Source organism: Aulostomus chinensis, chromosome 14, assembly GCF_037954235.1.
Source record: "Aulostomus chinensis isolate RoL2024-O1b breed Wild chromosome 14, RoL_Achi_v1.0, whole genome shotgun sequence".
Taxonomy (NCBI): Eukaryota; Metazoa; Chordata; class Actinopteri; order Syngnathiformes; family Aulostomidae; genus Aulostomus; species Aulostomus chinensis.
The window spans coordinates 9260447-9274415 of record NC_141333.1 but is presented as its reverse complement, the minus strand read 5'-3'; the positions used below and the strand labels follow the sequence as shown (position 1 = coordinate 9274415).

Here is a 13969-nt window from a genome sequence, read left to right as displayed (position 1 = left end):
ATAATGGGCTTGCTTCATATTAAAGCAACTTTAAAAACCATGTTATTATATTAATGGAAATATCATGTCTGACTCAGATGCCAAATATTAAAAGGAGTCAGATAGGGATTGGGGAAAGCAGAGCCACAAGGCTTCCTTAAAAATTATTTACACCATCAGCAACACCAGTGGTCCTCATACAAACTAAATCCACATTATCAAGGTGGCACTATATGGAATCTAATGAGAAACTTTACATGAAAACATAGGACACAGTTCACCATAAAAAAATATCTGCATTCAAATACATTATTATATATAAACTATCAATGTGGCAACAGCCCTCCCCATACAATATCAATAACAATATTTTTACATCTGATGAACACATAAATATTTTGAGCTCTGTCTTTAATTTTTCAGTGTACTGTGTAGAATATCTCAATATATCGGGAGACTATTTGCACCGTGACTCAAGTATCATGATACGCATCATATCATGAGGCCCTTAACAATACCCACCACAAGAATTAGAAGCAGATGCAGACAGACTGACCCTGTCAGTACACTGACTGACTTTAAAGTTAAAATAAGATATTCACAGTATCCCTGCATTCTATAATACGTGCTTGTACTAGACACACAATGGAAATATGCCACTAGATTTGGATATGGGATGTGTCATTTATGTTAAAGGCTTTTAAGTTGGTACAAGGCAAGTAAAATCGTGGTAAAACCTAATTTGCATTATGCACAGATAGCATATGCTACAAGACGCGAGATACCAACACTACAGGAAAAAAGTTATACTCACTTAAATTCAAATTATCTATATTATTATGTATACTATATTTTTGCTTTATTCAATATGATGCATTTGTGGAGTGCTTCACCTCAAACCAAAATCGTCTTTTTACTCTATAAAATCGACGTATCTTTACGGTTTATGGTCCTTTTTCCATGAATTTTATAATGAACGACGATATATTCAGTGACAAGAGGACACATGAGTCCCCTAGCTGCATTACCACAACAAATATGGGCCTACAGAAACCCTTTAAATTGCATCTGGGCCTGTAGCAGCATTTCATATGCAAACCTGCTGCCCTTTTTATAAGAAGAGAATGTGTTAAATTAAGGCTGTTGCCCTACATTAGTCAGCCTGATATCGATAGCATATATCTGCCCTCGACGATAGTAAATGGACGCTGCTCGTATACAGAGCAGCAGATACCGAAACCAGCTGCTAAGGGCGACAGTACCACTGCTAGCAATTCATCCAAGATGACAGCCAACAGCAGTGGGCTGCTAACTGAAGCGAGTCGAGATTAGAAAGAGAGAAAAAGATAATAACTCTAACGCATTCGAACACAAACTGCAGTGCCACACACAGGCAAAAACAAATGGTTTCATTCCGACGGATTCACGCTACACCGTGTCCCGAACGTTAATATATGCTGAGCTAAAACTAGCTAGCTTCTCACGAGCTACTTCCATATCTGCATTTAGAAAAAAAAAACAAAACACCGCGACGACCGACATCACACATCTCGATTTAAAAAGAATGCGAACTATCAGACTGAATTAAATGACTTCCGTTTGGGAAAAGTTACCTCCTGCAGCAGGGTATTGCTCGCTCTCCGTTCTACTCAATTGATTTGGCGTCGTTTGTTAGAAATTCCCTGGATCGATTTTCTTCTAGCATTAGCCAGCTAAGGCTACTCAAAGTCACGCCCACCTCCGAAACCACGCCTCCTGATTGGCTTGTTGACCGAGACGACAGACAATTTATCCACAATCCTGATGATCTCGTTGGTCTGTTGGATTATGGACAGCTACCCAAACCAATGAAAAGAGACTCCTACTACCACTGCTCACATCCTGTGCTCGTACTTTATCAATTTGCATGCCACGCACGTACTCACTGTCGAGTTTGCTTAAGGTTGTTTGGCTATGTGGAACGTAATAATGTTTTTCAGTGCCGAATAACACATTATAGTCTATTTTTTAATGTTTATTACATTAGTTGAGTTAATCCAAGACCCTGAACAAGATACTGTACCAATACTAATGTCCCTTTTTTGCCCTCTGAAATGATATTTAGCAGTGACCCATCTTTCCAAACAAGCCCGTCTAGCAGGACATACAGGAGTGCTAAAAAAAACTGATGTTAAGAGATGTTGAAAATCATTACAATTGTTTCAAAAACAACATCCCAACAAAGACTGACTTTCTCCTCTTTTATTGAATAACACTCAAACTGTATTGACAAATTTGCACTTAACATGTGCAAGCAATTCTAAACTACATATCAAAACTAAAATGGACTAGAAAAATTATACAATTTCAGAAAATATACATTACCCAGTCACTGCAAAACTTTGCTCACCATGACTCAAGTGTTGCCATGTGGAGGACATTGTTGCACACTGCTGTTGAAACCCAAGCAAGGACAACCATGACAGTAAAAGTCATAACTAACAAATTCAGATAATTTAGTTGATTCAATTTCAAAAGCAGTGTGGAATTTTCTACACATTTCAACACTTTGATGCAAACATTTATTAGTTTTAAAATGAGGTCAAGTGACCACAGGAGACAAAAATGTGACTGGACAGCAGTAGATTATAAAAGGTAAAGGTAAGGTAAAAATCTTTTAGAAAAAAAAATACAAATATGGTCTCTAGACTCAAATAGGTTTGAACATCAGGGCGATTTTCTAGAGGGCTAGATATTATTGGGGGGGGGGGGGTTGTTCTACTTACATTCTTGGTTAAGCATTTGTTTCTTTGGACTTAATTGTTAATGTTTTCAAGAAAAAAAAAAACAGGAAATACAAATATATAACTCCGAGCTGGTTTTATAAAAATCTGGCTTTAGAACTTCACAGGAACTTTTCAACAGACTTTCGTGAAAAATCACACAATATAAGATCATTGCATGGAAAACAAAACCCAACTCTTGTCTCAGGACACCTGAAACACCATCTCTGACTTGACACTTCTTCTCAAACTGAAAGAGAGCAGAAAAACTCAATTTGACGGAATTAATTTGTGCTGTTAAGTTTGGTCCCATCTCTCTCTCTCTCTCGTCTTTAAAATCCTAACTTGTCATCTTTGTGCAATTTCATCAGATCATACCAAGACAAAGAGTCACATTTAAAGTGTAACGGGATGGCATACTGCTCGCGGTGAGTTTTTAATGAATTGATTTCTTAGCAGGAAATCTAGCTGCATTAAGTTCGTAAACACCATGACAAATGAAACAACCGGGAAAACTAACAATACCAAGAGACTCGACCAACAGGAGAGGCCAAGCGGAGAATACAACTCAGAAGTGAAAGCTCATTCGCTGCACCACCGGGTTTGGAGAAACTGCACCAAAATGACCGGCCACAGCCAAACTGACAGATCAGGTAAGATCACGGATCTGAACTCCAACCATCAGGCCAACAGCTTAACCACTTTTGTCTTGATGTTCTCTTCAGGAGTGCTAGACTTTTACATGGAGGGATTTAGTCAGGCAACAATTCTTACATAGTGGATAATATTAGCATTAGTTAATGGAACCAAAAACAAAAACACACTGGGAGTAAAAAAAAAAAAAATTACAGCTGAAGGTATTAATGGAGAAACGGTACAGGCAGTTACAAAGGAATTTTCAATTTATCATTAACTACACATCATGGCAGATCCAAGGTGAAAAACTGTAGCACTGAAGTCCACAAAAATTGTAGTTTTATAATCATAAAAAATATATTAAGAGAAACTGATTCTTTATTGCCTCTACTGAAAAATTCCCCTTACAGTTTACATCACGTGTCCTTCAGGGATGCGTAGTCAGAGCTGATGATCATCGCCCATTGCTGTAGCCGGGGAAAAACTGATTTAGAATGTCTTGCAGGGATTTGTTGACGGACATGGAGTAGTTTTTGCCCAGGTCATGCCTGCAGGCCGGGCAGGTGTAGACCTCTGCTCTGAAGGACCGCTGAAGGCATTCCTGTATTTGCAAAATATGAACATGTAACACACTGAAGCCCATTCTTTTAAACACAGTGTCTTTACAGCAATGTGTGCATAAAACGCGGCGCGTCATTTCCCAACAAGTGTCTTAAATCCTGACAGTTTCTTACCCTGCAGACATTGTGTTGGCACTCTGTGGTGATGGGCTGATAGACCACCTCTTGGCAGCAAATGCAGAGGAAAACCTCTTCAACTTTGTTCAGGAATTTCTGCAGGAGGAAAAAAATAACTGCGTTAAGAGAGATTGCAATGATGCAATGATACAGATTGTAAGCAAAACAGGTTTGAACAACAGGGCAGTTTTCAGAAACAATTGATATAAGATAAGAAACCTTTATTCGTCCCTCAGTGGGGAAATTGGCATTTACGAGGGGAGTTTTACATTAAATTCTTGGTTAAGCAATAAAGAACTGCGTTCTATATAAATTAGCCTTTTCAAATTTATTTAATACCCTTCAACTTGACATGTTAAATAATTCAGCAATTTGAAGTTCGATTTACTACATCTCCCACTCACATGCAAACACACCCCCTGTGTCAATATGGTAGGCGGGTGCAAAGCAGCTATGCTCACCGGTCCAAGTGACAGCGACTCCATGGCTTCGTCCCACAACTTTTTGTTTGGCTTATCACCCTTGATGAGCGCCTTCTGCTCCACGGACAGCTTGTAAACTTCTACCTTCACTTTCTTAGGAGACTTGGCTGGGGAGGTCTTGCTGGATTCTATCAGAGGAGAAACAAAAAAAACCACTAGATTCACTGCCAGGAAGTTTAGTGAAATGAAACTCAGTTGCTAAATCGATTTATTTGAACAGAAATAAAAATTCCATACCTATCAATGTTGTAATCAGTTGGCATTTACACTGAACTTACCACTGGTCTGAGATTTTCTCTTCCTCTTTGCCTTGCTGGGAGTGTCCGTCTCCTCCTCTTCCACTTCATTTTTGTTCTCCTTCTCTTTCTGATAGCCTGCAGGATACTACAGCAAGATTGAGGTCAGTTGATTAAAATGTTTTTGACAAATCAGCCCAACAAGAGCAATGATGAAACAATGATTAAAAAAAAAAAAATTATACATGCCCTATCAACATTTTTTGCCCCATCTAACATGTTTTACAATGTGCTTTAATGGGCTTATCCTTACCTGCATGATAAGACCAAGCTTCTTGATGCGTTCCTTGCCATCCTTGGTCCATGGTGCTGGCTCATCATCATCGCGCTTTAGCAGATATCGCCAAACCAGGAAACCAGATTTACCTTTGTCTGGCCAGTACTTGACCACCTGCAGTGAATTCAAGTTGACAGAAAAAAACAAAACAAAACACTACGGTTGGATTCCACCAAGTTCCTCGGACTAGCTAGTTTTTGATAGCATCAGTTACCTCTTACCTTATATATCCCATCATATCTGTTTCCTTCCTCAGGACAATATTTACTGTGCTTGCGCCCCTTGCTGCTGCGCACCACCCTTACTGGTTTGCCATCCTTCCAGTTCTTGGCTTGTGCTCCATTCTTGTCATTGACTGGGATGTTGCAGTTGAGAGCAAGCGCCCTGATGGGACCCAGAGAAAGATTATCAAAGTTTTAAAAAAATAAATGAAGCAATAACTGAATCTACTGAATAAAGTCAGCCAATTTGTCAGGTCTTGGCATCATACCGGTTCATGTGGGTAAGTGTCTGGTCACAAGATTGCTCAGCTGTCCTCTTGTTTCCAGATAGATCGCGCCCTCCAGAGCCAGTGTATGTGAACTCATTTCCGTCATCCTCCAAACATACATACATACAGTGTCATTTTAAAAAGGTGCACCCCCTTCCTTCACTTTTACATTGCCTCCAATGTAGAGGAGGGTGACAAAGCTTACCACATCATCCTCATAGCCTCCTGCCAAGACCAGAGAGTAGGCACCATCATTGCTCCTGCCATGGATGCCAGCAACATGTGGCCGGTGGACACCAGATTCACTGACCTAGAACAAACCCAATGGATGATTATCCCACATCACCTTCACAGTTGCACAAATATCTCACAGTTTAATAAATGCATTCAGAGATTCAACACGATTTCACAAACAAGAATCATCACTCTGTCCTTGTTTTCACTTGATGTGACTCTTAAGCCTGATTTATGCTTCTGCGTCGTGGCGACGCCGTACCTACGCCGTAGCCCCTACGTCGTACCTACGCCGTAGCCCCTACGTCGTCATTGTGCATTTATAGTTCTGCGTTGAGGGAACGCGTTGCTCTGTAATTCACCGCCAAGCCACTAGAGGGGTGTGGCTTTATCTTCGTATGGTTTTGGGGGACTCTTGTCGAATTCCTTAGTTTTCTTCCGGTCATAGCACATGGGTCAGAGACAGAGACAACAATGGAAGTTGTAAAGGTGGTCATACTTGCGAACCTCCTCGATAACTCTTTCTTCGGCTTGGTCCATTTTTATTTTTGCGTGTTGCTCTCACCACAGAAACTTAAAAAATAGCAGTGTTGTTGTGCTGAACCGGAAACGTCTTGTGAGCAGACCAATCACAGTCCGTTGACGTTCACGTCACTACGCGTCGTCGCGACGCGTAGTCAGGATTTTTTGGAGGTGCACGTCGGGCTACGGCGTAGGGGTCTGCGTTGACGGCGTAGGTACAGCGTCGCCACGACGCAGAAGCATAAATCAGGCTTTAGGGTGCGTTTCTACTGGCTCACTTCGGCTCGGGTCGTACCCAATCAGCGCCCCGCTATGTGTCTGTCATATTTTAGTCCCTGCTCGGCTCGCTTGGAACCCCAGGGGAGCAGGGACCAAAATGGTAACCGTTAGTACCGTGTTGGGGCCAAACCGACCCGACCCCATCTGATTCGAGACAAAGTGAGCCAGTGGAAACGCGCCCTTAGTCTTCTGGCAACTTGAGCTGCACTGACCTGTACTCTGAACTTCCACAAGGAGCCGACAGGGACGCCAGGGATCGGGCCGTGGTGGTTGGACGGGACAATGGTGCACTGCTTGGTTCGACCAACACAGGCCATTCCCTGGAGAGACAGGAATCATGCAGTGTGTGTCGTAAGATTGTTGGAGCGTTAACAACGCAATCAAGTGTAGAATTGCACTGAGTGGATGAATAGAAAAAATGAAAACGTATCTTATTCATTCATCAAATAACAACAGGTAAGTTCTAATGTATAATTTGCAGTTGTATGATATTGGCTACGTTTGTGCAGATGGCCACTTTTTTTTGGGATATTTAAAATGATCATTTTGGGAAGAGTGAATGCCCTCAAGATTCAGCCCCTCCATCTAGTGTTGTTACATCAGGACTCACCTTGCCCCAATCCCTCTGGCTTGAGGAGCTGGCAGAAGCCATCTTTGCTTTCTTTTTGCTCTCCTTCAGCTTCTCTCCAGCCCGCACAACCTCATTTGTGTCATTGCGGCAAGCTGGGCAATACCTGCATCAAGATTAATATTTTGAACACTTGCAAACACAAATGCAGTTCAATCAAACAATAAAAAGGATCATTTTTTATCATATAGCTTTTAATACTTATGATTCAAATTTCAAACAAGTCGCAGGACAGTGGAATGTCCTGATACAGTCTCTGACTATACTGACCAGTCCTCATCCTCAGGGATGGAGGTGAGCGGGGGGCTCAGGCAGTAGGTGTGATAGGCCATGTCACACTCGTCACACAGCAGCTGTTTGTCAGGATCCTGCTTGATGCCACAGATATTACAGTTACACCAGCGGCAGTTTTTATCGGGATCGTCTTTACAGTGCTTGCACTCAGGTCCATTGGATCCTGGAAAAAACAGATTTTTGGTTTCATTGTTCAGAGCCTTTCAAGTGGGCTGTACTTACTAATTACTAGCTCAACTACACAAAATGTTGAACAAGTCGCAATTTGAGTTCCAATTTGGCCTGAATCTCATAAATTTAATGACTGTGGTATTTTCTTTAACAATCTTACTTTTAAGCGGGCTTTCAGATCCTGCTGGGGTTTCACTGGAGGAACCAGGCTCCTCGATTTTATAGATTTCAGTCAGGAACATGATCCGGCAGTCATTGAGAGAGTCGCCCGCATCCCTGCCAACAAAGACACAAGATGTCGAAGAATCCTGCACAGAGGCAACACGCAAGAGAGACTACAGAACTCTTGTATAAACACTGTCTGCTTATTACGCTACATCTATACAATTACCAGCCATGGCAAATTTCAGTCTACTGTTGACGCTGTCACAAATGTATAAATTCTAGTTTATTCTTGAAGTCACAATGTTCATGTAGTAAACAGGGGGACCAAAATATTATTAGACTGCTTCATAACACTACCACCACTGCGGCACAATTTAGTTCTTATCATGTACCTGCATTAATACCCCTGATAGCTCCTTCAATGTCACAGGCACCAAACGTGACCAAATGTGTCATCCACATGTTCCCACAGCAGGAAATTAACTTCTACCCACTGCAGCAGCCAAAACCTCAAGTGTTGAGGTTCTACTTAAATGGGACTTCAAGGTGACTACAACCTACCACCACAGCTGTTGAGCAGACGTTTTCGCTGAGGTAAATGTCATGCAAGTGTCATTATTAAATGTTCCATGCAACAATCATCTTACCCTAGGATAATCTTGGCGTAAATCTCTCGCAGGGTGCGCGTCTCCCGTTTCTTCTGGATCTCAGCATCGTACCAGTAGCCCCTCTCCTTGGGATCGTCTGGGTTGTAGTTGACCATCACCACCATACCAGGCTCCAGCTGGTGCCACTGGTACACGGTGCGGGCCCTTGGTCGAACATCATTCGCCAGCAGCTGGATCACTCCATTCTCTGGGTAGCTGTGAAGGTATAACATATCAGTGTGCGGTTCTAAGATGAGTCCCCCACCAGCACAGGTGCTTCCTGTCACGCTGCCCAGGAAGGTGAAGCCGTGTTTAAACGGTCAAACCTCCTGCTGGCACCCCACCAGCACTCTGATCATTGTTCCTCATACAGTAACACATTTTGAAGCTCACATAAGCGCCCATTATGACGGACAAAGCCACACTATGCTGTCACCATTGCTTTTCTTTTTTATCCGAGACCCTTGACATAGATTTCTAATTGTGCAATGCCATGAAGTTCCTTCAATCAAATTTGTTGGATAAGGCCCCTGATTAGCATCACAAACTTGCAGATTTATTACAGCTCCAAAAAAAACAATAAAAGCATCAAAGGGTATTATATGAGTCATGCTGCCTGACCTGTGATAGAATTGTAGTGTGGCAGAGCAGTAGTCCAGCCTGTTTACCTGATACCGTGCTACTCTAGAAATACTTTTAAACAATATTTACACAATGATAGTTTTCTCTCGCAGCAACATTGGCATCTTACAACAGTCTATGGGACTAACCAGGGTAAACAGTAACCTGACCAACCTCTCGAGCGGGTTAGTCGGGTATCATAAACAGAAAAGAGGAAGTTCTTGTAATGGTAACTTGTCGAGAGAGCCAACATGGCGTCACTGGTGTGGCCTTTCACGATAGCACAGAAAGAAAACAAATTGCAATCAATGATCCTCAAGGCTTTAGCAAGAAAGGGGGAAAACAAATGTAAACAAAGCTATACAGTATTACAGGAACACAAAGCACTTGCAGACAGTGACTGCACACAAAAAAGCGAGTGTAGTCATGTTTATGTTTATCAAGTTTTATAGAGAAAATATGAATGAATATTTGAGCAGTCAGAGTAACTATTCCTGTGTTAGCGGCTGATACCAGATAGGTTTTTAGGTTTGAGCGACAGCAGTATTAAATCACGAGAAGCTTCCCCACCAACAACCAGCAAACTGACGGACCGTGAGATTGATAAGTTAGCTTGGATCAAAATTGCTCAAGTGAAGCCAGCTTTGGCTTGAAATCCAATTAATCTGAGAGTGGAAGAATCAAGTCATGGTTTAAATCTTTGGTGCCGGGAGTGACAAGAAAGGAGCCTTACTCTTCATATTTCACGTGGTAGAGTATCTCCTGCTCCGCTGGCTGAGCCTCGGCTGCCTCATCTTTCGGAGTCTTTTCTGTCTTAGTAACATTCACAATCTGGGCCTCAAACCACGCTCCCATGTTCAGGTCTCTTGCATCCACCAACTCATTGATCTATATACACAGAAAACATAAGAACTTTGTAATTTTGCTGATTTACTTCCCGTAATATTCAATACATATTTAAACATCTCATAGTCAAAACACAATTATTTCAAAACATCACATCAATAACGTATGCGAATCCAAGATGCAGGTGTGTATGCAATGTTGTCATTGTCAAAACCACAGCTAATTGCATATTATTTCAGTTCCTGAGCCTAATTTCTAAAGACATGAAGTTGTTCACTCTGGTTTGTTGTTGTTCTCAGTCACAGTCATTACTTGCCATCATGGTACAGCCTAGTTATCCTTTAATAAAAGTACATTTCATACACCGGGCTTCCACGTCTACATGAAAATACCAGCATTAAAAACATACCTTGAAAAATCCAAACCCTGGGTCAATAAGCTCTGCAGTGTTTGTCTGGGAAGAGGTACCAGCTGCCTGACCCTCAACCTCGCCGTGAGTTGAGCCCTTGTCAGACTCACTCTGAGTTGAGCCGCAGCCAGAATCAGAGTCGGACAGCTCGGCTTCTTTGTCCTTGCTTTTGACAACACCGTTAGGTGGCAATTTCTGTCTAACAAGCAGCTGCACTATGTCGTTTAGGCCCACGTTATAGTCAAATATGGTGTGTCCATCCTCCATCTGAAACAATAGAAATATAAAAACCATTTAAAAATGATGTTGGCGATGATGAGTCACACAGGAGACAACTTTAACATGACAGGAAATTTAAACTCCTGTTCATGCATGTGCTCAATTAAATCCAGCTTGTGCCTGTACCATCTTTATTCTTGTTTATGATTAAACATCGCAGCTCATCAATGATTTCTGCAAACAATGACTGCCTGGAAAAAAACACCCCTACTAACGGCATCTCACCTGCTTGCCGCGGTAGAACAGCCTCTGCCTCTCTGGCTCCACCTTGAAGAGATCCATGATTTTCAAACGCAGCTCATCCACCTTGGTGAGTTTTGACAGGGAATCCACCCGATGGGTTTCCTTCCCATCCATTGTTCGCACTTGAATCCACATTGCAGCTGCCCTGTGTTTGACAGGCATTACAGATAGTATAATTATTGCAGCCATTCAAACAGATAGCATACTACACGTAACTTTGTTTTACCATTTTTTCTTGTATTTTAATAGCCATCGGGCATGTTTAATGCAAAGAGCCAAGTAGCCAACAGTGATGAAGAGTAACATGCTAGGCATTCTTCAGTATAGCCTGGTTTACTTTAAAAATAAAATGCCTTGTCTCTCTCGTATAAAAATCAAATGGGCTGGGGGAGAAAAAAACAAACAAACAAACCAACACAAAAACTCAGCTTCAAACCAGCACAAGATGGACAACAACAATCCAGATTGTCCAGTTCTGACAAGGTCAGTATTATAAATATGCTGAGCAATAACAGGGAAAGTATAATTCAAATTGAAAAGAGTCAGCAAAAAGGGTCCAAATGATGTATTCTTTCTATGCATTTGTTTAATTGTGCAGCCATAGCTCTAAACTATAAAACAAAATCTCAGTTATGATCAACCTTGAGTTGGATTTAAATACAAATAAAATGCCCAGCGTCCCTTTAAACAGCTCAAGCAGCAACATTCTTCCAAGTTTGATTAAATGCGATAGACCCATCAGGCCCCAGCAAGACGATGGTTTGTATAAAAAAAATGAATCCACATTTTCACAGATACATTTCACGATCGGTCCCACAGTATTGAGAAATTTTCCAGCATATTTCACTCTGAAATGACTTTTTACAAATGAAAAGTACAAAGAAACTTATAAGACAAAGACAAGCCACCTTGATTGACAACAGAAAATATGCATTTAAGTTCAAGAGATTTTTTCTCAATCACATGCTGAATATGCCATAACGCAAGCATTCATTAAGCAAGTTTCTGGGAATTTCCAACATTGTATGGCTTTATTTTTTTGGTAAAATTTTTTTCTAGGCCTAGACAGAGTTAGAAGACTGTAGATTACACAGTTTTGGTGGTGTTGTATAAATGGATTTTAAAGTTTTGATTGTGGTCAGCAAAGAATTTAATCGTAATCGGCTTGCATTCTATGTTAGAATCAGAACAGCCAAGCAGGCTTAAATCAAATGACATCATAGAAAGACAGCCGAACTGGAGTGTGTATTATGTGAAGAGGGCACCGTGTAGAATTTGAGATGAACTGCTTGGTGACATGTCTTTATTATGGAGGGAGTTTTGTTTGTCAAACACTGAGTGCAAAAAAGAAAGGGGGGAAGAAAAAAAAAACAACCCATGGGCGCAATCAATTATCTTGCATTTCTTTCTTGGAAATGAGCCTGCCATCCCCTGAAGAGTGCAGTGGGATTCTGTCACTTCTTCAGAGAAGGGAGAAAGGGAGGGAACAAGCTGATTTAAATACAGTGCGGGAAACTGAGCTGCAGGCCACTCCCAGTTCTTTTAAAAGCAGGCACATCCGGACGCGAGGGAGCGCTGGCAAACAATGTGCCGTCGCTCTGACAATAAGACATACCGACTTACTACCCATTATTTAGAATATAATGGATTATCATAACAATAATGCGACCCGTAGTCAAAATAGAGAGCGGATACCTCGGTGGCTGCTCGACTCGTACTTTTACGCTCTGCTCTGGCTCACCCTGCTGGGTCGAAATACATAAAAACACCAGTGAACAAAAATATACCCATCAAATAACGTTGGATAAAAGGCTCATTTCTCCCACGCATGAAGCGTAACGTTTCTTCCCTGATTCCACTTCTTATTTTACAGCTGTAAATAAAACAATAAGCCATCGCAATCATATATAAATCCAGCAAAATAAGCTTACGGTTCAGATTAGCTTTTTTTTTTTCTTCGCCATGTAAAATACAGTCAAGTGGCTACTTTAAATGATCGGGTTATTGTAAATTTTGTACCAACACGACAGATAAACGCCAGTTAGCTTCAAGTTCATCACCCACTCATTTTGAGTTAACCAGACAACAAACCATGTTACAATTTAATGTTGCGGGGCTTTCAATTGTTTAGTTAGGTTAGCAGCCAAAAATTAGTTTCCAGGCAACAGCTGGGAAACTAGCTCGGGGATAAATTTCATTCAGCTACACATTACTCGGTGTAGTAAGCTCCCCAGCAACGAGGTAGGACTTTGTCAAGTTAGCTAGTCTCACATCCAGCTAGCTGCAGAATGTAAATATCAGTAAGCGCAACTTTTAAAGTAATTTAAACGTGGGAAAAACACGATCCTCACCTGTTACTTCGTTCAAGTGAAAAACTGAAGTTTGCCTCCAAAGAATAAGTCGCACGTTTTCCCCAGTAACTCTTTACAGGGTTCGCACAGTCAACTCTACGCCTAGTTGGATATCGATCAATGAGTTATTCTTCAAGACTTTGCTATCCCACCCGCTCTAAAAGGTCTCCCCTCCGATTGGCTGCTTTCTGTTACACCGCTGCAGTTGATTGGTTGGCAGTGCTTTCACTCTAGAATGTAAATGGCGCTTAGTTTCAGCGCGCGAAACGACATTCTCGTGGGTGTAGCTCGTTTCCGAAAAGTTATCGCGAGATTCTCTAACGCCCTAATTCGTTTATTCAGACAGATGGCTGATCTGGTAAACAACTGCCGTAACGTCGTGGGGGTGCTGTCGGTGGTGTCTGACAGTCCAGTTATTGGGTTTAATGATGCATTGTTCTCTAAATAATCATCTAAATGTTTGAATACAACTTATATTTAATGATGCGCGATAACACGACATTAATAATGCAGGAGTTGAAGCGCATTCCGTCCAAAATCAGAAGTAGACGTATCCGGATCCATGAAAGGAAAAAGACTTTTGTGTTGTCTAAACTGAGACACATTGACCATACACACACT

The 13969-nt window shown here is 41.4% G+C and overlaps 2 protein-coding genes across 2 annotated transcripts in view; both read right to left on the bottom strand.

Moving 5' to 3' along the window:
* kdm4b (lysine (K)-specific demethylase 4B) overlaps positions 1-1732 on the bottom strand; it is a 39450-nt gene extending 37718 nt beyond the window's left edge. The window contains exon 1 of the mRNA XM_086223281.1: positions 1593-1732. The gene's annotated coding sequence lies outside the window, so the exon portion shown is untranslated. The remainder of the gene's footprint in view (positions 1-1592) is intronic.
* Positions 1733-3155: 1423 nt separating this feature from the next.
* Positions 3156-13505, bottom strand: uhrf1 (ubiquitin-like with PHD and ring finger domains 1). Its single transcript, XM_086223282.1, has 17 exons — positions 13349-13505; positions 10980-11142; positions 10476-10742; positions 9954-10108; positions 8600-8815; positions 7948-8063; positions 7593-7779; positions 7305-7428; positions 6907-7014; positions 5865-5969; positions 5660-5766; positions 5391-5553; positions 5146-5283; positions 4875-4980; positions 4576-4724; positions 4112-4210; positions 3156-3978 (listed from the first exon to the last, which is right to left on the bottom strand). Exons 2-17 carry the CDS (start codon positions 11130-11132, stop codon positions 3832-3834), a joined length of 2340 nt encoding a protein of 779 aa, XP_086079408.1. The 5' UTR covers positions 11133-11142; positions 13349-13505; the 3' UTR covers positions 3156-3831.
* Between the last annotated feature and the right edge of the window lie 464 nt (positions 13506-13969).

Excerpts from the sequence above, each read along its gene's own strand:
- uhrf1 (XM_086223282.1), bottom strand. The coding sequence starts at position 11,132 with ATGTGGATTCAAGTGCGAACAATGGATGGGAAGGAAACCCATCGGGTG. Across the intron at positions 7,780-7,947 it reads ATCTGAAAGCCCGCTTAAAA|GATCCAATGGACCTGAGTGC; the intron begins GTAAGATTGTTA and ends TGTTTTTTCCAG. Across the intron at positions 4,981-5,145 it reads AGCTTGGTCTTATCATGCAG|TATCCTGCAGGCTATCAGAA; the intron begins GTAAGGATAAGC and ends ATCTTGCTGTAG.